The 24,462-nt window shown below is 35.7% G+C and overlaps 1 protein-coding gene across 1 annotated transcript in view; it reads left to right on the top strand.

Moving 5' to 3' along the window:
• LOC112053757 (cytoplasmic polyadenylation element-binding protein 2) overlaps nt 1-24,462 on the top strand; it is a 71,839-nt gene that overhangs the window by 11,754 nt on the left and 35,623 nt on the right. Inside the window, exon 2 of the mRNA XM_052890441.1 lies at nt 15,041-15,125. Coding sequence (XP_052746401.1) covers nt 15,041-15,125 — 85 coding nt within the window. The remainder of the gene's footprint in view (nt 1-15,040; nt 15,126-24,462) is intronic.

Here is a 24,462-nt window from a genome sequence, read left to right as displayed (position 1 = left end):
TACTAGAACCCAGAGCCCTAAAATCAATTATTAAAAAAAAACATAATCATTTTGATAAACGTCATCGTGCGAATTCGCGCCAAAGGTGTGACAGTTATTTTTTTTAATCGGACCGTGGTCTCGATCCCATTGAGGCTAGCCAGAGGCCGTATCCACGTGACCTAGATACACCGCTCGATGAAAACTGCTAACAGGGCCTGCAATAGCCTGACAAGCCACATTTTATACAGGTCTCAAACGGTGAAGGAAAACATCGTGAGAAAACTTGCATACCTGAGAATTTTCTTTATTCTCTACGTGTGTGAAGTCTGCCAATCCGCATTGGGCCAGCGTGGTGGACTATTAGCATAATCCCTCTCCAGACAGAAGACTCGTGCTCAATAGGGAGCCGAATATGGGTTGTTAATGATGCTCACGGGAACGGGAAAAACGCGGGTGAAACCGTGACGTCGGCTGGGTCTACTAATATTATATACGCGAAAGTTTGTATGTATGTATGTTTGGATGTTTGTTACTCTTTAACGCTGCAACTACTGAACCGATTTGGTTGAAATTTAAAATGAAGATAGATAATACCCTGGATTAATACAGGCCAGGCACATCATCCCGGAGAAATCCAAAGTTCTCGCGGGATTTGTGAAAAACTGAATTCCACGCGGACGAAGTCGCAGGCATCATCTATAGTACTTCATAAAATGAAGAACATCTGGCTGTAGCAGGCTAACGTTCTATAGCTCTTCCAGGTTGACGCTTACCTTCTATTTTTACAATAGACTGCATAGCTAGTCTCAATCGTGAGATCGACCTTGTTAACGAATAGATAATATCTCTAAAAGGGCTAGAATCTAAGCCGCATAAATTAAAAAAAAAATGGAGCTGCTTGACAGATGACGTAAAATTCTAATTCAACATTCGTTTTTGCCAAAAACTCCATGGTAGAATAAGTGGCTCGTTTTACCGACGCCAAGGTCATTTAATACATTCCCCTATACCTGAGGAGGATTGGGGATGATGACTAGGTTTGAATATATTGATTTTTATGATACATTCGGGTAAATAAGGTCAATGTTAACTTATTTATACATAAAAAGCAAAGATTGTCTGGATATTTGCAAAATAAATGAGATTATAAAATTTCAAAATCTATTAAAAATCTTTTATCGTAATGAGATGAAAATTCATACAGTTTTAGCTTCCTTACATTGAATGTGACATTTTTTAATATGTGAACTATAAACATAAACGCACAAATAACAAATATATTGGTAATTTTGTTCGAACGCACATACAAATCAACGATCATTACATTGCCTACGACGTCATTAGTTCGTGCCATTTTGTATGGAGCGTTTTTCAGGGATCCGCGGCAGCGCCGCAAATCTGACCCTTTAAATCCCTGTAGCTCCGAAAGTAATGATTGCAGATACCCTGTTACTTTTACAAAATTGCTTTACTATTAGCATACTTTTAATTTATACACAATTAAAAAAACTGTCATCATCCCTCATCATCATCCCATTTCATAGCAAGCCGATTTCTCGACGTATGGTAATTTTTTTTATTATTATACGAATCATTAATATACGGAGAACTCGCGTTGCTGTGGATGTATACATTCGACGCTCCCTGTATTGTCAAGAATGAGAGGGGTTAGGCCAATAGTCCACCACGCTGGCCCAATGCGGATTGGCAAACTTCACACACGCAGAGAATTAAGAAAATTCTCTGGTATGCAGGTTTCCTCACGATGTTTTTCCTTCAGCGTTTGAGACACATGATATTTAATTTCTTAAAATGCACACAATTGAAAAGTTGGAGGTGCATGCCCCGGATTCGAACCTAGGCCCTCCAGAATCGGAGGCAGAGGTCATATCCACTGGGCTATCACCGCTCCCTGTACTTGACCACATTATCTCTCTGTATTTGACTCTTTTAGACAGGTTTTATGAACAAGGACGAGTTAAGTAGAAAGGTCCTGTGCGGGCAAGTCAAGTCAAGAATATAATACATTCTGAGAGGAGACTCGAGCTCAGCAATGAGCCGAATATGGGTTGATAATGATGACAGGGAGCGGTCAAATATATTTCCCGGTCAAATACAGGCAGGTCCAGTACAGGGAGTGTCGACTGTAATAGTTTGCGGCGCTTGTGCGCTAAAAATGTTCATTTGACAAATACAAGTAATTACATAAATTATAGGATATATTTTCTAGTTCAATTTATTACATAGCTATTTTCATTGGAAAGGTGATATTTGCCCCGGGAAAATACTGAAACTCCCGGAAAACTTTTCAGGTACTAATTTGAACTAAGTTGAACTAATTTAATTATAAAATCTTTTTAACAAAAAAATTGAACCTACTTAAAAATCACAAAAATAAACTAAAAAGCGAAAAATGACATTGTATGTACTACCTTCTGATCACTTTGAAGGCGGTGCAAAGCCAGTGACGTATTAATTAAAGCCGTTCCTGAAAGAAACACAGGAACTGTCTTGAATCCTAAAAGTTAATGATTTAATCGGCTTTAGTTAATGCATCACTGTGTTGGCACCGCCTTCTTCTTAGTTTATTTTTGTGATTTTGAAGTCGGTTCAATTTATTTGTTAAAAAGATTTTATTTTTCTTTTTTAAATGTGTCATGGCATAGTTAACGAAAGCGCCACAGTACGGGCAATTTTGTTATTTTAACATAAAATTACTGAACCGATTTTCATGAAAATTAAATGGGATTAAATGTTAGCCAGGTTACAAGCGGGCTAACTTGTTACGAATGGAATGAAAATCCACACCCCTTTGGGTTCCTACACGACATCGCACCGGAACGCTAAATCGCTTGGCGGTACGTCTTTGCCGCTAGAGTGGTAACTAGCCACGGCCGAACCAGATATTACTGCTACAACCTCAAGAAGTTCACCTCTTTATAATATTAGTATTGGTTAATAAATTCATTAATTGTTTTTAATTTTAATTTAATTAATTAAAGTGGTGTGCCTAATTGATTTTATTTTGATTCAATTGCTTTCAATTAATGAAGAAATTAAATATATTCTATAGGTACTTTTTGGTATTTTATGACAAGCTATAATGAATGAATGACAGGTATGAAGTATTCATTCCTGTTTAATAATTCCTGAACCATATTGTTTTTCTTTTTCTCAATCCATATGGAACTATTTAAGATCGGTGACCTTATGACGATCAATTATTTTCACGTTTCTGCAGCACCCACGACTATAACTTGACGACCTCCATGGCGCAGTGGTATGCGCAGTGGACTTACAAGACGAAGGTCCTGGGTTCGATCCCCGGCTGGACCGATTGAGGTTTACTTAATTGGTCCAAGTCTAGCTGGTGGGAGGCTTCGTCGTGTAGAAACCGAAAGGGGTGTGGATTTCATCCTCCTCCTAACAAGTTAGCCCGATTCCATTTTAGATTGCATCATCACTTACCATCAAGTGAGATTGTAGTCAAGGGCAAGGAATAACTGCGAGCATGACGGCTCGACTTATGAAACTTATGAAACGTTTGCGCTGCAGAAACGTGAGAATAATTGACCGTCAATGGCTGACTTTACAGCCTATTTAATCTGTACCTAACCTACTATTGAAATACTTTTAAATCATTCGCGGGCAGGCAAAGACCGTTGACCGTACAGCCCAAATTCCTCGGCTTTTTGTTTTTTCGCTGGACTTCGGGATTTTTTTACTTTTTTTTACACTCGGCTCGGCAAAGACACAACCCCATTGAGCCGCATCGGCCTGCCCGCAGCCACGTGACCTAGATTCTTCGCTCGATGCGCAGTGCGGCGCCCTGATTGGCCGGGCCATTGTAGGCCTCGTGTTTTGAAAAGTTCTTATATTTATTTTCTTTTTTTTTTTTGTTGTTGTTTTGTTTATATTGTTACGTAGTGTCCTGTCTTTGTTCTGAGTTTGCGTCTGGGATCTTGGAGTTTATGACAGATATGTGGTAATATTTTTTTTTTATTGAACTAGGCCAGAGGTTCCGAATCTTTTTTTTCTCGTAGACAACTTTGTAAATTAACTGATTCCAGTGGACCGCCAAATTTCTATCCTGAGCTCGACAAAAATTAGATTGACCTATGGAAATTTTCGTCCAGTATCATGGAGTTTGACTATACTAGTTTTTTATTAATTTATTATATATTAAAACCACCCATATTTGACTCACGAGATATACCTATATCTCAGAATGAGATAGGTAAGGCCAATAGTCCACCACGATGGTCCAATGCGGATTGGCAGACTTCACACATGTAGAGAATGTGGACGATGACTAGGTTTGAAAATATTGTGCAAAACTGTCCCTTTAAATCCCTGTAGCCCCGAAAGTAATGATCGCAGATACACTGTTACTTTTACAAAATTGCTTTACTATTAGTATACTCATAATTTATATACAATTATAAAACTGTCATCATCCCTAAGGTTTCCTCACGAGTATAAGAAGAACAATGGCAGTCGATTTAGTATGGAGGCATTCTCGTGAGTAAGACCCAAGTATTTTATACTTTTTAATTCAGCTTTTACCATGATTGTAAGGATAACACGAAGCCGAGAGTAGGTTATGGTGGAGCACTATCAAATAGTTCGTTATTCAACTGATAAGAGATAATAGTTCATTAACCCAACCCATAATTGGGTAAGTCAATAGAAATCACAATCTGTTATCACACCAATTATAATGTATTCGATATTGATATTTTTTATGACACTTCGATAAAAAAATGGTTTTGTTTTGATTTTTACAAGCGTTCTGAAATAAATTAAAAAAAAATAAAAAAACTAAATTCATTTATTTCAATTAGGCTTTTTTAATTGATTATTGAGGTTTTCCTAATTGGTCCAGGTCTGGCTGGTTGGCTTCGGCCGTGGCTAGTCACCACCGGCAAAGACTTACCGCCAAGCGATTTAGCGTTCCGGTACGATGTGTAGAAACTGAAAGAAGGATTTTCATCCTACACCTAACAAGTTAGACCGCTTCCATCTTAGATTGCATCATCACTTACCATCAGGTGAGATTGTAGTCAAGGGCTAACTAAACCGCCCTCAAATCCACTGCTCATTTCTTTAATATATTTGATAAATTGAATATCATGACTAGAATTTCTTAACAAAAGATTTGGAATCATCTGAAGTGGATGAAAAAGAGAATTAGAAGATGTTGGTACTTTTCGATTTTTCCAAATAATTTAATTTTGAGCGGAACCCTAAAGACTCAGATAAGAGAGATCTCGTCCTCGCTGTTATCACAGAACATCAATCATGATAATACGAACTGATAACTATATACGAAGTGTGTTCCTAATGTAGGCACTAAATGTTGGTAGGGTCTCAATAGTTCAGCGGCAAAGCAATTGGATTCTTTTTCTTGAATAATCACAGATTAATCAATAATAAGCAGATGGAGCGCACAGAATACGACGGTGTCGTAGCCGCTTCAAATACAAAATTCAAAAACTAACGACGATATCGTTCAATACGACACGATGTATCGCATCAGTAATTTTCAATAATTTCAAGAAAAATGGCGAGTTATGTTTTTAATTATTTTAAAATCTTTTCACATAAACTAAAGAAATAAGATGAAGTATTTTTTTTATTGGTAATTATTGATTATTATATTAATTTCCGTAATTGTTGTTAGTGTTCAATTTTTAAATACATATTATGAAAAAGTTATTTTGTAACAGATCAGAAGATGAAATAAAATAATTTTCAAAATTATTTCGTAATTACACCTACAACCACAGAATACAGATGATCCAAAATGAGAAGAAGAATTATTGAAGTCGCATCAATAATTTTCAATATTATTCAAGAAAAATGGCGTCTTATGTTATTAAATATTTTAAAAACTGTTCACAAAAACTAAAGAAATAAGATGGAGTATTTTTAACCGACTTAAAAAAAGAGGAGGTTATCAATTTGTCGATTTTTTTTCACTTTTTTTCATTGGTTAATTATTGATTATTATATTAATTTACGTAATTTTTGTTAGTGTTAAAATGAAATACAAATTATGAAAAAAGTTTGTATATGCGGATGTCAAGGAGACGCGTGACGTTTGTTTTTTTATGTGTTTACCGGCTTTACCACTCTGCTTGTAAAGACTCATTCTGTATCGTCTTTTCTCTGTGTGAATAATAATGAAAATTACTGATGCGACGCTTCGTCGTACTCACTCGAGAATGTATTCGTTTTTTTTTATTTTGAATTTGGAATGGCTGCATCCCTGCCGAGTTCCGTACGCTCAATCTGGCTATTATTCTTTAATCAGTGATTACACCAATAGAACATAAATAAAAATTGGCTCAATGCATAATTTAAGGATACTGTTTGTAACTTTTAAATTTGAATAAATTTAATTTCTTTCTTTTCTTCTTTCTAATAAATAAAATTGCCAGATTTCACACATGTAAAGAATTGAGAAAATTCTCAGTTTCCTCAATATGTTTTTCCTTCACCGTTTGACGTATTTTCAACCCTCGGTAAAAAGTATAAATATTGGTCCTATAATTGCAAACACTAGAGTTTTTTAAGGAAATTTCCTCTTCTTTTTGAATCCTTTATCAGATTAGATATATCTTAAATAGTTTTTGAGTTATAAGTCAAAAACCGAACCCCTACCTTTATTTTTAGTTAATTGTTTATAACTTTTGCAATTTTTGCGAGCAGGCCTCCAAATTTTTCAAAAAGTATCTACATTCAATTCTGGATCAAATGACACCTCAACCATTTTTATAGGAGACGGGGAACTTTTTTTGACCTCAATGGCACATTTATTTATTTATTTTCATTTTAACACAAAATTACTGAACCGATTTTCATGAAAATTAAATGGGACCAATCTCTAAGTACACTCTTATACAAAAAAATAAAATAAAATTGGTTAAGAAATGACGAAGGCGGTAACTTAAAAAAACAAACAACACACGCGCCGAATTGTGAACCTCCCCTTTTTTATTCGGTTAAAAATAGTGAACTGGCCAGGTAAAGCCAACTAACTATAATAATGTAATGTTAAATCAATAGAATCGCGTATGAATTGTAGGTAAACGCACTACGTCACCTTTCCCTTTCCAACGTACCGGATCAGAGTGGGACGGGCGATCATTTTCACATTTCCAACATGGCGCCCGGCCTTGAATTTAACTGCAGCGATAAGAAGTGAAAAACTTGTAAACTTTGCATGAAATTGTATATGGATTTTGCAAATGTTTGACGGAAGTTTTACCGCGATTTATAAGGTCCTAGATTCAAATCATTGGGTCGGGTTTTGTTAACTTAATCCACAGATTAATCAATAATAAACAGATGGAGCGTACGGAATATGACGGTGTCGGTGGTGTCAAATTCAAAATTAAAAAATTAATACATTCTCGAGTCAATACGACACGAAGTATCGCATCAGTAATTTGCAATATTATTCAATAATGGCGTCTTATGTTTTTAATTATTTTAAAACTGTTTACATAGACTAAAGGAATAAGATGGAGTAATTTTTATTGGTAATTATGGATTATTAATTATATTAATTTCCGTAATTGTTGTAAGCGTTAAATTTTGAAATAGTTACATATTCTGAACAAATGTGTACATCAGATCAGAAGGTGAAATAAAATAATTTTGTTGCATAAAATAATTTTCAACATTAGTTCGTAGAGAACTACCCCTACAACCACAGAATACAGATGATCCAGAATGAGTCTTTACAAGCAGCGTGGTGAGGCCTGTGAAACCCAATTTTCAGTTAAAGAAAAGGCATAACTATTTTCATAAGTTTAGTTTAGGATAGTTACAAGTAATTTAAATATTTTTGTATTTAGTTGTATATGTATAATGGGTATGATGACTAGGTTTGAATATATTGATTTTTATGATACATTCGGGTTAATAAGCTCAATGTTAACTTATTTATACATAAAAAGCAAAGATTGTCTGGATATTTGCAAAATAAATAAGATTATAAAATTTCAAAATCTATTAATTTTTTTTTATCGTAATTAGATGAAAATTCATACAGTTTTAGCTTCCTTACATTAAATGTGACATTTTTTAATATGTGAACTATAAACATAAACGCACAAATAACAAATATATTAGTAATTTTGTTTGAACGCACATACAAATCTAACGATCATTACATTACCTACGACGTCATTAGTTCGTGCCATTTTGTATGGGGCGTTTTTTAGGGATCCGCGGCAGCGCCGCAAATCTGACCCTTTAAATCCCTGTAGCTCCGAAAGTAATCGCAGATACCCTGTTACTTTTACAAAATTGCTTTACTATTAGCATACTCTTAATTTATATACAATTTAAAAAACTGTCATCCCTCCCTATTGTGAAAGCAGACTTAAGTTGAAATAAAATTTTATAATAAAATTAATAATATAAATACACTCTAAAGTCTAAATAGTTTAAGTGTGGTTTAAAAGTAAGGACTTTTGAGGTCAAACTTTGAGGTAACCTCAAAATGTATTAGCTTACGATTTTATATCATAAGCTAATAGATTTTGAGGTTACAGGCGATAATACAAATAAACGCAGGTGCGTTATCTATGTTGACGGGGTCAGAGAAAATATTTATCTGTTTTTTTTTTTACGTTTTCGAGTGACTCACGACTGACCTGACTTTGCTATGTTTGGTGTTTTTTTTATAGCCTCCGTGGCGCAGTGGTATGCGCGGTGGATTTACAAGATGGAGGTCCTGAGTTCGTTTCCCGGCTGAAAGGAAGGAAAAATATTTTTGCCAATTGTGCCAAGCTTTACAACCATCATATTTACTTTCCAATTTAATTTTATATTTGGCACAACCAACAAATGAAAAAGGATTCAGCTCAAATGTATCATACAGCGCTGATTTTCAGCCGAAGACCAGGTCCAGGTGAAGGTTGATCCAGGTGACACCATGGAAATGCGTGGTCACATAGCGACATAAATTAACAAAATTAAAAGTAAATGTTACTCTCAGACCAATTATTGTATAGGACCTGCCTCGCTAGACATTTCTTTACTGTCAAAGTATATGATCAACGATCTAATGCGATTATAAAAACTGTCTCTACAGAATCGATGTTAAATAGTTGTAATCGTGTTCGTCGGTTAAAGAGCTCCGTAAAAACCTTTTTGTGTAATTGAATTGTGTAAAAAACGGGCAAAAACATCTAGTTTAGTATAAAATATATACAAAATCTAAGCTCGTTTTCCTCAGAAAATGACAGAGAATTTTGTTCGTGACTATACAAGTCCTTCTATAATTGGTCTGAGGACTAAACTAACTAAGCTAAAACTAATTATTAATACCAACCGGCTGGGCCGATTGAGGTTTTCTTAATTCTCTCTGCCTCCGATTCCGGAGGGTGTAGGTTCGAATCCGATCCGGGGCATGCACCTCCAACTTTTCAGTTGTGTGCATTTTAAGAAATTAAATATCACGTGTCTCAAACGGTGAAGGAAAACATCGTGAGGAAACCTGCATACCAGAGAATTTCTTAATTCTCTGCGTGTGTGAAGTCTGCCAATCCGTATTAGGCCAGCACGGTGGACTATTGGCCTAACCCCTCTCATTCTGAGAGGAGACTCGAGCTCAGCAGTGAGCCGTATATGTTTTGATAACGACGACGACATATATGTATATCCCGGACAGCACAAACCACTGGAAGGATCGGACTGACATTTGGCATGCAGGTAGATGTTATGACGTAGGCATCCGCTAAGAAAGGATTTTGATCATACGCCTAACTACTAACCCCACGGGGATAAAATAGGGGATGAAAGTTTGTATGTAACTTTGTCAATTTTACACCGATCGGGCTGAGACACGCATAAAGCTACTATGACGTCGGAATCCCCTAAGAAAGGTTTGCCTTGTGGGAGGCTTCGGCCGCGGTTAGTTACCACCCTACCGACAAAGACGTACCGCCAAGCGATTTAGCGTTCCGATACGACGTCGTGTAGAAACCAAAAGGAGTATGGATTTTCATCCTCGTCCTAACAAATTAGCCCGTTGCCATCTTAGACTGCATTATCACTTAACATCAGGTGAGATAGTAGTCAAAAGCTAACTTGTAAAGAATAAAAAAAAGAAAAGGAATTTGATAAAGTCCAACCTTAAGGGAATAAAATAGGGGATGAAGTGCTTCATTTATAGAGTTACAATTTTAAAAATTTGTTCATAAATAATGAAAAAAATACGAAATATAATGTGATTCAAGAATTTTTAAAATACAATCCAGAAAGTAATGAAATAAGGGAAAGTTTACATTGATTTCGACGCGGACGAAGTCGTGGGCGTCCGCTATTTTAGGTATCACCGGTAAATGACACAAGTATGCCTCTGACTGACAGTTACATATTTGTACCTTTTGCCGTGGAGACCCTTGGGTCATGGAGTCGCAGTGCCAAAAAAACCGTCACAAAATAACGGAATACATATTTTTCACAATTTCCTCAATATGGGTATCAAATGAAAGGACTTTACTAAAGAAGAATACACCATGACGAACTACAAATCTAAGATGGCCGAAATCAAGATATTTTATATTTTGTATAAGATAGCTGACACCGCACGGTTTTACCCGCGTGGTTCCCTTTCCTGAAGGAATACAGGGATAATATGTAGCATATAGCCTTCTTCAATAACGAACCAGTACTTCCTGAGATTAGCGCGTTCAAACAACAAATAAACAAGTTCTTCAGCTTTATAATATTAATATAGATTTATGCTACGGAACAGGTGAGAACTTATTTTGCAAGTTATGAAAGTTTTCCTTTTGATGTACCTACGGAACCCAAGAGCCGTGATAGCCCAGTGGATATGACCTCTGCCTCCGATTCCGGAGGGTGTGGGTTCGAATCCGGTCCGGGGCATGCACCTCCAACTTTTCAGTTGTGTGCATTTTAAGTAATTAAATATCACGTGTCTCAAACGGTGAAGGAAAACATCGTGAGGAAACCATACCACAGAATTTTCTTAATTCTCTGCGTGTGTGAAGTCTGCCAATCCGCATTGGACCAGCGTGGTGGACTATTGGCCTAATCCCTGATTCTGAGAGGACTCGAGCTCAGCAGTGAGCCGAATATGGGTTGATGACGGAACCCAAAAACACAATGACACAGGCAAAACTGAAATACCTACTTTTGTAAATACACGTTTGACTCATTTGCCTCGTTATCAGTTAATGTTCTGATAACAAAACATCTGTTTTGACTATCTACGAGTTACAATTTACGTTTGTTTCGTACCAAAACAAAAAAAACTACAATCGCCATAACCACGAATCTTTTTTTTTTAATAAATAAATATACTTAAACAATACACATCACTATCTAGCCCCAAAGTAAGCATACAGAGTAACTTGTGTTATGGGTGCTAAGATAGTTGATATTATAATATTAATATACAATTATTTACTACATATAAATACTTATATAATGTATAAATAATTAAATACACACAGACACTGGAAAACACTCATCACACAAATATTTTCCAGTTGTGGGAATCGAACCCACGGCCACGTGGATGCAGAAAGCAGGGTCACCACCCACTGCGCCACGCGGCCGTCAATATCTATACTTATAATAAAACTGGTCGAATTCTATATATTTATTCGCAATTTGAGATTTTACTTATACCATTTGTAACAACAAACGTTACCGTGGCGTAACTGACGCCAGCGCCATCTAGAATCTATACTTGTAAAACGAATTCTGTACATTCTGTACATTGACGATATTTTGAAAATTTTTGTTAGGGGACATTATATAATCGATACTGAAGCTAAAAATATTTTTTTACGAGTTTTTGTATGTCTGTCTGACCGTGTTTTTTTGTTATTCGGGCTTCACGCTGAAAATACCGAATGAATTCAAATGAAATTTGGCACGGTTTAAGACCATAATACAGAGAAGGTTCGAGGATACTTTTTATTGCGAAAATAAAATGAGAAGGGGGTGAAATAGGGCTTGAAAGTTTACATTGATTTCCACGCGGACGAAGTCGCGGGCGTCCGCTAATTTATAATAATACTTGTGATAGCCCGCGGTTTCACCCCCTACCACTAGACTACCCCTACCCCTATCCTACCTCACCCCTAAATTCATTTTTAAAAATGTGATGAAGAACCGCTCGACCGATTTTGTTCAAACTTCACATAAACCATGTACTAAATAATCCGAACAAAGCATAAACATTTGGTTTGGATAGGTGAGTCATTCTTGAGTTATAAAATTACAACGAAACTGGCATTGATTTTTATATATGTACGGACGCACGCTACCCTACCCTATCCCTACCCTACCCCTACCCTACCCCTACACCATTTTCTAATTATTATTAATATGAACCTTATACAATAACAATAGGCTCAAATTGACTAAGTTTTAGTTAGAAAACATTTGTATGGAAATAGAAAAGGGCTATTTTTATGGTTTTCCCGGAAATTATTTGAATTTTTCTCGCCGTAAAAACCATCCTAAAACTTCAACGAACATCTAAAAAAAAATTGGCCAAATTGGCCCAGGCGTTGTTGAGTTATGCGCTTACCAACGCACTTTGCGATTCATTTTTATATTATAGAAATAGCCTCTATAGCTCAACGGTAAGAGCGGTCGCACTCATCACCGAGGGGTGGTGGTTCGATCCCCGCCCCGTTGGTCTATTGTCGTACCCACCGTCTATGTCGACTAGTTGGAGAGAGAGAGAATTATAAACAAGATATATCTAAACAATCATAAAACAGTAAGATCTGGGTTTCTTTTTATTTCAGAGTAATTAATAACAATAGGGTAGTTGACTTATATCAAATTAATATAAACAATATTAATTTCGTGTATGGATTATGGGTCCGAAATATATCATGGTCATATTAAAAAAAAAGATATGGCAAATATTCTTTTTAAAAAAAAGTAAAAAAAGATAGTTCTGTGAAGGTGCACGTGTTTTAATAATAATAATAATAATAATAATGTGGAGGATTTCAGTGGCATGTGGAGTCCACTGAAATCATCCCCATCGTTATATCTGCCAACGGTTTGATCCCAGTCAGCCTCGCTCACCATCTGAGGCGGCTGGGGTTCCGTGGCAGTTCGCTCGCAGGCAAGATGCAAAAAGCGGTCTTGCTGGACTCGGCTAGGATAGTCCGCCGGTTTCTCCACCTGTCGCCCTGACCCCCGGCCGTTTGGTCTCCCTGCCGGGGTGAATCCTCCGCCCGGTGCATATACGTATTTATGTAATGTATATTTAAGTTTATTTATTTTGCGTATTTAAGTAAGTTTATTTATTTTCCCTTTGGCTTTTTATATATATTTATTTTGTACTGGGCGTGAGAGTTTAATTCATTTGAATAATAATAATAATAATAATTGTTTATTGAAAGGTAAAAAACACCCAATATAAAATATGCAAATAAGAGTATAAAAATAAAAATAATAAGTTTGAAGTGATTAATTCTATATTCTCGCTGGACTCTACCAAAGGTTTCAGTAACGTTGCCTTCTGTCTTCGCTAAATAATAAAAAAAAAAACAAAAAAAAAATCTGGAAACAATAACCTACCGACCTAAGTGTAAACAATTTTTGAAACGCAATGCAGTTTGTTCTCTTGACCTTTTGCTTGCACCATAAAAAACACAAGGAAATTTCAACCATAATGCTATAACAAAAAAGGTTATTATCAAATTGTGCATTACTGCTCAAAATTTGCATATTGTCACCAATCTGTATTAGACTGTGTTGTAATAAAAAATAAAGTCCATTTTTCTATGCGCCTATCTATGCTAAGCTGTGCTCTGAGTAGTTTGCCAATTAATTTTCGACTTTATCACGCGCGGCTCAAAACGTAATTTACTCTGTTGGACGGTGTAGCGCAATGCTGTAGTGACGTCACACTGCGTAAGGGAATATGGGTCAGTAGGTGCCAGTTTGGTCTGACCTCTGTTTCTATGTTGACATTGAGAGCGTGCGGGTCGGAATAAAATTGATGTGCTAGGTTCTTTTAATGTCAATACTTTGGTTGTTAGCAGGTTAGGTGTTTTAATATGCACAATTTTAATAATATGTATTATTTAAATAAACATTAAATGTCCCTTTTTCGTGGGGGATGGTCCATCCATAAATAATTATGTACTTACATGAATAATTTAAACTGTAAATTATGACCAGTGGCGTTCATAAATTTTAACTAGGGTAGGCCAATGATTTTATACTATTAGATATGTTACATGCCTCCAAAATCACCGCAAAATTTTTTCCAAAAGTTAGTCACTTTCGCACTCAAGAATCTTTTTTGTTGACGGTAGTTTATTTTGCTTAGTGTCTTGAAATTATTTTGTATTTTTTTAGATTTATAAAACAATATTTTGTATGTACTCGAAAAAATAATATTAACCGAGTCGTACTCTTCCCAGCGGCGACATGCATTTCAACGACTTTATTTAGACTTCTCAAGATTACAGTTTTTCTTAGGAAAAATCTAACCTACCTAGGACCTACCTAACTGGACCATATGTTGATATGTCCAAGGTATATATTATGTATTCATCTATAATTTCGAGTGCAGTGTTCTCTAAGGATATGGTCCAAAATTGTATGTAGCCCAGGATCAGTCATTGTATCCTGGCGGAAATAAAAGAAGGTATTTTTTTTAACTATTTTTGATTATACAAATCTACGAATTTACTTTAATTCTTTCGAAATAATATTCATTCTCTTCCAAGAAATGCAACACTATTATGGTTAATAATGGCAGATAGATGACGTTTTCAATGCAGTAATCGATTTGACGTTTGCTGTCAATTGTCATGTCATAGTTGCTTTAAGGGCGCCATCTTGATATAACTCAAAAACTTGTGTTTTTATTTTATTTATTTCTTTTTATTTAGTTAGATTTATTCACTTTAATAAATTATAATAAAAGTCTTTTATTTTTTAAATTTTAATGATACGGAATACAAGAGTGGACCTAAAATGGACCACCTTCTTTCATGTTATTAAAATAATGTTTATTTTGTTTCAGGATCGAGGCGGATTAGACAACATGAGATCACTAGAGCACTACCTGACAGATATCATGAGAGCAGACACATCTGACCATATGAAGGGTAAGTTATAGTACATAGCCTAACCCGACGTCACCCGGACGCGAGACCAAATCAAGAAATTCCGTAACGAAAATAAACCTAACACCCAAGCCGTGCGTCAAGTTGTCATTTCGACGTTATCATATCGACTCAACTGGAGAAATGGTGTGAAATTATGGGGCAAATCTTATTATACCAGAGTTTGATTTAGCTCAACGTAGAGACATTATTTATTTATTATTCTTGTTGTTTTATCTTAGACCTCTATAATCCGGCCCTTGCAGTAGTATCGCTGTAAAAGTGGAGTAACTTCTCCCGTTTTCCCAACATTTCCCTTCACTGCTCAGCTCCTGTTGATCGTAGCGTGATGAAAAGTATACTATAACCTGCCCAGGAGTGTGAAGAATAATTGTACCAAGTTTCGTTAAATTGCGTCGAGTAGTTTTTGTTTCTATAACGAACATACAGACAGACAAAAGTTTTACTGATTGCATTTTTGGCACAGTATCAATCAACTAATCAACCGATGATAGTTATTTTGGACATATATTTCATGTACAGAATTGACCTTTCTACAGATTTATTATAAGTGTGGATTAAATTAAGACAATTAGCCGCTTTTGTGCGCCTCAGTTTTGACATATCTCTATTATAAAATCTTTGGATACAAACAATATTAAATGCAAGTTTATTGAAAAATCTTATTATAGTGTTAAGGATTATTAAGACGATAAAAATTGCACTTCACGATCTCCTTACCCTTATCCCACTTAAGTGGGGTCGGAAAAATATGTCAATCTTTTCCATTCGTCTCTATTACTCGTCAACTCATCATCCACTCCTTTTACACACATGTCCTCTTTCACACAATCCAACCATCTCTTCTTTGGCCTTCCTCTCCTCTTATGTCCTTCCACTTGCACATTCAACATTTTTCTAGTAATATGACTTTCCTCTCTACGCATGACATGTCCATACCAAGCTAACCTTCTCAATTTTTCTGTCACTGGCGCCACCTTCAGACTTCCTCTTATATACTCATTCCTTATTTTATCTATTCTTGTCACACCACACATCCATCTCAACATACGCATTTCGTTCAGGTACTTCTAGATAATTTTGTAAATTGGTGATAAACAAAAAATAAACCCTGACTGAGTTTGTAGTGAGCTCTTCTTGGTCCCTAGTAACTTTAATGTTAAGTTTTCGACCAAATATTATCACCATTATCTAGTATTATTATTACCTGACATTTTGAAAGTGCTTTTAAACTAAGCCTAATTTAAACTTTGACTTATACTTAGTCCAACAGTTAAAAATCGAACCCTGAACCTTTCGCATATACCAGCTATTAACCGTGGAGGCTAAATAGACTGATGATGATAGAGAATAGTTAAATAAAAAGGTCGTCAAAACTGTCATTCAAAAATCAATCTTCAAAGTATACATTTAAAGTGCAAAATCATTTAATGTGATTTTCTATAGCTTGTCCTCTAGTAAAACAATTTTCTGTCATTCAAAAATCAATCTTCTGCCTCTTAATTTAAAGTTCTAAATCATTTATCATAATTGTCCACTTGTCCTCTAGTAATGCAACGCTAAACACTGCATCACGGTGAATTATCATTTCCTTTTAAAACATAACTTACTGTTAACCTAATAACCACCTTATTGCTTTTAAAATAAAGCACAAAATCATTAAAATACATATAAAAATCTATAACATACATTGCTATTGGAAAATCAATCTTAATACTTAGGTATACAGTTTTGTTTTACTTAGCATTTCAGTGTAAAATAGTATGAAAAAAATAGGGTAGGTAATATTAATTTTAAATGTTTAGTCCGCCATCAAGACTTATTGCACAAATGACATTCTTTAATGACCTCTCTTCAGTAGGCATGTATAAAAGGTTCAAGATTCGACTCCCTACAGTACTTACTTATGGTATAACTTAGCAAGATCGTTGATGACACTCCCATGGTATGCGGGCGACGGGAGAAAAATGAAATTTGGTGAAGCTAAAAATGTAATTTGGTGAAGCTAAGTGGGGCGCTCGAAGCAACATGAATATAATTATTATAATCTGTCGGATTGTATTTGTCGACTCGCGCTTGTCTATTACTATTTCATTTTTAACAAGGTCATTAACGTAACACAGTATAATTTGTAAAAAACAACACTGATAGAAAATCGAATACTGAGAAAATATATTTTTTTTAATTTATTTAACCCCAGATTAAAAAAAAGAATCCAGTTTTTTTATATTTAAAAATGGAACTTGGTGTACCTAAGTGAAACATGAAAATATTATAATCTAACGGCTTGTATGTGTCTACTCGCGCTTGTCTATTACTATTTAATTTTTAACAAGGTCATAAATGTATAATTTGAAAAAAGAACTTTTTTTTAAATTTATTTTACGGCCTGAAACTACTGGAAGCTAGAACCCCAGATTAAAAAAAAAGAACCCAGTTTATTAAAATTTAAAAATGGAGCTTGGTGTAGCTAAGTGGGGCGCTCGGTGCAACATGAATATATTATAATCTATCGGCTTGTATTTGTCGACAGTAGTCGGTAGTCGTCACCGGTCGCTTGTTACAATGGAGCCGGAAAATGTAGAGCTGCTTGTTTCTGACTGGAAGCGCTTGTCTATTACCATTTAATTTATACCAAGGTCATAAATGTAGCACGGTATAAATTCCTCCGAGGAAGAGTATTTGAAAAAAGAACACTGGCAGACATTCGAATACTAAAAAACTAATGGAAAACAAAAAACATATAGATCTGCTTGTTTCTGAGTGGAAACGCTTGTCTATTACTATTTATTGTTTTAGTTGTATTCTTTTACGTAAGTTAAAGGCAAAGGCACTACCGTAAAGCCTTTATGATGATTTCATTTTATAACAAGGTATTACGAATTCCTCCAAAGTGAGTTGTATGAAGAAAAAAGAACAGTGATAGACACTCGAATACTAAATATGAAAACAAATTGTTGGAAGCTAGAAAGAACTCCTAGAGTTAAAAGAAACGTGTATTTTAAATTTCAAAATTGATCTTAGTGGGACGTCTCTAATAACCCGGCCAATAGAACAATAAACTACGTTTAATATAACAATAAACTACGTTCAATATAACAATAAACTACGTTCAATATAACAATAAACTATGCACAATATAACAATAAATTACGCTCAATCTATACTAATATTACTAGCGGACCCGGTTAAGCTTCGCTTTGACTTATGTGCACTTCTTCCCTACACTACTCCAACCCTACCCCTACCCTACACGTACCCTACCCCTACACTACACCAACCCTACCCGTACCCTACCTTACCTATTGATTTTTATACATTATCTATGAAAATATAAAAGGTTAGCGTCAAATTCTCGACCAAGATTACCTATATGCATTTTCCGCCAAAAAAGGATTGAATTCAGTTTTTTTTACAATAGCTCGATTCTTCGTTGAGATACAAAAATGTTTATCAAATACTTTTTTATTGGTCTTTGAACGTTCTATAAATAAGGTATTTTTTACCTATCGTGAATAGTTATTGAGATTATCATTTTATACTTATTTCGTGGTTGTTAATTACGAATATTATTTAAACGGATACATACCACTATAAAATGGCGAGATTTTTAATGACGATATTTCGAAATACTTTCTTGTTCTTTTTCTGGGTCGAAATAACGACATTAAAAATCTCGTCGTATTGTCGTGGTATGTACCCGTTTAAATAATATTCATAATGAGATATCGATCGAAAAAGTTGTGTCGTCGTCGCCTTACTGACGAGAGCTGTTGAACGTTGTAACTACGCCCAATATAACAACAAAGTACGCTCAGCACACCGCAGTCACATCCAGCGACGGCACATGCGCGGTGTTACGCAAGCGTATTGTACCTTTGTGTTTCGGCCTTGCGTTTTGTTAAATAGCCTTATTAACTACTGACCGCCTCTGACGTGTCGCCTTACTGACGACTGCAACGTTGTTTTAACGTTATTGTAACGTTCATCATCATCTGCATCATCATCATCATCATCATCATCGTCATCATCATCTTCATCTTCATTATTAGCCGATGGACGTCCACTACTGGACATAGGCCATAGGCATAGGCTATTTTGGCTGGTGGGAGGCTTCGGCCGTGGCTAGTTACCACCCCACCGGCAAAGACGTACCGCCAAGCGATTTAGCGTTCCGGTACGATGTCGTGTAGAAACCGAAAGGAGTGTGGATTTTCATCCTCTTCCTAACAAGTTAGCCCGCTTCCATCTTAGACTGCATCATCACTTACCATCAGGTGAGTTTGTAGTCAAGGGCTAACTTGTAAAAGAATAAAAAAGGCCTCTTGCATGGACTCCCAAACAATACGGTCTCGAGCCGTCAACATCCAGCGGTAAATCAACCCGCTTGATGTCGTCTATTCATCTAATGGTGGGGGGTCGACCATCATTGCACTTTCAGGTGCGGGGTCGCCATTCCAACATCGGTTCTTCGTATATGCCCTGCCCATTGCCACTTCAGCTTTGCGACTCGCTGCTATGTCAGAGACTTTGGTTCGTCTGCGGATCTCCTCATTTCTGATTCGATCTCTACTTCTGCCCTCGGCGCCATCAGGGGATGAGTCCTGGTGACGTCGCTAAGGTCTCATCAAGGAGCCTACTTTTCTCATATTGATTGTTTGCAAATCACTTCAGATAATGTTACTGTAATCTTACCTAAACCGCCTGCATCCAGCGAATCCTCGCCTTTTTTCATTATTTTCAAATTAGCCCTTGACCACAATCTCACCTGATGGTAAGTGATGATGCAATCTAATATGGGAACGGGCTAACTTGTTAGGAGTAGGATGAAAATTCAAACCCCTTGTTATACTTATAATATGCTCCCGACCGATTTTTTCGGTCACGGCGGCTAATCTCATGGTGAGATTAACCATGTACGCAGGAGATATTATAGTGCACAAGTGTATGCGCAAGCACAGGTGCACTCTCTCTTCCCTCACTCTCGAAATCCGATGGGACGGCAGACCGACACGACCGGTGAGAGATCAGGCGCAGGACCGACGGCTTTAGGTGTCTCCGAGGCACGGGGGTATACTAACACCGCCAACTTCCCAACTCCAGGCTGCTATTAAGATTTTCCTTGTAAGAAAAATCCCAATTTGTTTTTGCTGGCCTGACCCGGGATTCGAACCCTGGACCTCATTGACCGTAGCTGAACCAGCTTACCACGGGACCAATGAGGCAGTTTTAGTTATACTTATATGCTAATAGTAAAGCAATTTGTAGAAGTAACAGAGTTATCAACCCATATTTGGCTCACTGCTGAGCTTGAGTCTCCTCTCAGACACAGAGGGGTTAGTCCACCACGCTGGCCCAATGCGATTTGGCAGACTTCACACACGCAGATAATTAAGATAATTCTCTGGTATGCAGGTTTTTTCACGATGTTTTCCTTCACCATTTGTGATACGTCATATTTAATTTCTTAAAATGCACACAACTGAGAAGTTGGAGGTGCATGCCCCGGACCGGATTCGAACACCCTCCGGAATCGGAGGCAGAGGTCATATCCACTGGGTTATCACGGCTTTCTGCGATTATTACTTTCGGAGCATTATACAGGGATTTAAAGGGTCATATTTTACAAATTTACAAATACGATTTGATGTTTATACATCATTTAATAAAAAATGGGATATTTAATGTAAGGAAGCTAAAAATGTATGATTTTTATTTATCTAATTTCGCTAAAAAGATTTTTTATTGATTTTTAGTCTGAAATTGTATAATCTTATTTATTTTACGTACATGCTGACAATCTGTGCATTAATTAGTTAATATTGACCTTATTCGTATTTACCCGAATGTCTCACAAAAATCAATATAATATTCAAACATAGTCATATCCCCATCTTAATAAATGCAAAAAGTCATTTCGCCGCGATATCTTGAAAACTGCTTGACGAACAAAGTTGAAATTTGGCAGAGAGGTAGTTCATAGATAGTAGACGTCCACTAAAATCGGATTAAGGAAGTTTGAGGGCGGACGATGTCGCGGGCGTCCGCTAGTTTTGCATAAAAGAACTGAAGAAAGCGCAGCATACAAAAGGCATTTTATAAATAGAGAATAGATTTATAGGCATGGCATAGTTCGTTCGTTGAAATACAGAAAAAGGCCAAAACACATGACGGAAAAGCAAAACAACCATCATCTTTTGACATTTTCAGCTTGGCTTGCAGCATAGGTACGTGAAAAGTTTAAAAATACATAGACACTATTACTAAACCTCGTGACTGTATGGTGTAAAAGAGTTATAACTCGACCTATTAACATAGAACCCCAGTTAAATTTACTCAACAAAGTAATATGTGACTTCCTAATTTATGCGAGTTACACTTCAGGTGTAACTAGACGAAATAAGTAGTGCACTGTAACTGAAACAATACAATAGACAAATGAAGCCCGTTCAATTCGGTTGGTTAATCATCAGTTTTATACAACACAGAACTAGAGATGCCAGTTTTAAGCCGCGCGCATGTAGAGCGCATGCGTCAAATTTAAATTTGGAATAAAAATTAGATACCATAGACGCTCAGTTCTATTTTTATTTTTATATCGTAAAAAAAAAGTATTGTGCGTGCGTTCCGAAATTATAGTGCAGTGAACTTGTGTTTTGATTTGGAAGTGGAAAAAATTAGGAGTTATTTTTTTATTTTTATATCGGTATTTTGATTCTTTAGTTTTTTTTAATATTTCTATAAATGCTTATCTCACAATATTTTCGTGCACTTATTATTGACTTATTTATAATATTTGCGACTAAAAACATTTATATATGACCTTTAATCGTTCAGAAATTGTTTATTTTTTTTTCACAAACGATCAGTTTTAAACTCCGTCTCTATAGTATTGTATGCCATACAATACAAATGTATTTGCGGTTCAGAAAATATACAAATACATTCGTTCAGAAACGAACGAATGTATTTGACGAAACGAGACAGTCTATGAAGTAATCAGTACTTACCTGCCATTGTTATGAATATATTTATTCCATTCTATTTTAGATCTACGCATTTAACTAGCGCTATTTAATAACAATGATTTAATACTATTAGATATGTTACGTGCCTACAAAATCACACACACACAAGCAAAATTTTGTGTCTAATCAAAGATTTTATTATTATTAAAATCTTTACCTCTTTAGAATATATAGTCTGGCAAATTGATAACACTCACATGATATGCGGGCGACAGGAGGAAAGACTGCGCGAGTGTGGAATCATGCTTGCGACGTAGTGACGTGCATCAGTTGTGGGTTATTCATACATCGCTACACGCCCCCTGGCCCGCGCGAATTATCGGGAGTGTTACGAACGAAGTTGCCAATATAGTGTACACTAGCGGACGCTTATGACTACGTCCGCTTGAAAATCGATGTAAACATTCAACCCCTATTTCACCCCCTTCTATTTATGTTTTCACGTGTTGTATAAATAGGTCATTAATTATTTTACAAACATATAACTCAAACCATTAAAACATTTAAAAAAATTCAACCCCTAAATGGTTAAGAAACCTTTTAGGGGTAGAATTTTGTATAATTTTGAACATTGACATTATTATTAATTTTTTTCTGGTAGCACACATACCAATTTTTACTAATATATCTGGAAAAATAAAGGACATTCCATACAAACTTTCAACCCCTAATTTTCTGATATTATTTACGCGAAAAAAGTATCCTTAAACCCTTTTCGTATGCTCTCAAATCGTACCAAGTTTCATTTGAATTCATTCAGTAGTTTCAGCGTCCAGTCCAGTCAACAAAAAACAAAAAAAAATTGGAAAAATATATTATTGGCTTCAGTATCAATTATATAATGCCTATATAAAAAAAAATCATAAAAATATTTTTTTTTTTATAAAAAAATGTGGCTATGAAGGTTTAGTCCAATAGATATGCCACGTACAACAATAGTAGAGACGTCAAAAACTTGCATCTCTAACTCGTAATGATAATAAATATGAAGCAATCTCCGATACGCCTTGACACAGTAATCAAGGCCCCAGCAAAGGTTGCCGGAAAAAGAGTGATAAAAAATTATACAAAAAACACACAAAAACACAGCACAAACACAATTAGTGTCGTGTGACTTTGCGCGTAAACGAAATGACCTTAGTTCGTGTGAAACCTATGGTTATACCATAAGTACAGTAGAACCCGCTTATGACGATCACGCTTAAAACGATTTCTCGCTTAATAGTCTAGTCAACAAGTGCCTTATTGGTCAAAATTTTTTAACAGGCTCGGAAAAATATGGTTGAGGGCTCATTCGATTCGGGATCGCATCTAGAAAGTTTTTGAAAAATTTCAAGACCCGCTCGAAAAATTGCAAAGTTATTAACAAATTAGTAAACAAAAAAAAAGAGTTTTAGTTTTTTGGGTATATCTCGAAAACTATTTGAGATATTTAAATTTTGAAAAAAGATTCAAAAAGAGGAGGAAAATTCCTAAAAAAAACTTCCGACTCCCAAAATTGTAGGACCAATATTAATAATTTTTACAGGGAGCTGAAAATACGCCCGAAAACGGGTACTCGTGTTTCCGCAAGCCACGCCCCCTTGGAGCACTTTAATGAAAAATATTATTTAAACATTTTAAATGTTGATATTAAAATTTGAAAAAATTCAGACATATGCAGGACAAATGAAAGAATGAAATGCCGTAGAAAAAAAAAATTATCGGGACTTTATAAAAAGTTATCCATTAATTAATTAACAATTTTATACGACTGGGCTATTAACATTGCAAGTTGCATAATTGTTAAACCGGCAATCTTAAATTTTTTTCCTCTCGTGGAGCTATTCTTCAAAGATCAAAGAAAGGATTTCCGTAGAGTAAATTAAAAAATTGTTAATTTTCACTTTGTTATTAACAAATTACCTACCCCTACAAATTGAGACATGTTTTCATACATTTCCTAACGCTTAATACGATTCGTCATCCCGTTTAATACGCCCACATGACGCGTGTAATTTCAAATGCGACAAATAAATTACAACAGATAGATCAGCACATCATAAAGGTTCTTAAACGAGGTTGCAGGACAAGACTAATACATGATATCTTAAAGAACTGAAAGACCCTGACAGCAAACGACCCTTGACATGATGCGATTCTAAAAGAAAATTTTGAAGACGCAGTGCAAAAGTAAAATTTAATTGAAAATTTCGTAATTGCTAATGCATCAAAATGTTTTTGTCATACCAGAATAAGTGATTACTTTAAGTAGCATAATTAGGTAGTCTTTGTACCAAAAACTATATTAA

The sequence above is a fragment of the Bicyclus anynana genome, chromosome 27 (assembly GCF_947172395.1).
Source record: "Bicyclus anynana chromosome 27, ilBicAnyn1.1, whole genome shotgun sequence".
Classification (NCBI taxonomy): domain Eukaryota; kingdom Metazoa; phylum Arthropoda; class Insecta; order Lepidoptera; family Nymphalidae; genus Bicyclus; species Bicyclus anynana.
The sequence above is the reverse complement of the archived record's forward strand: the minus strand, read 5'-3'. Positions and strand labels throughout refer to the sequence as shown.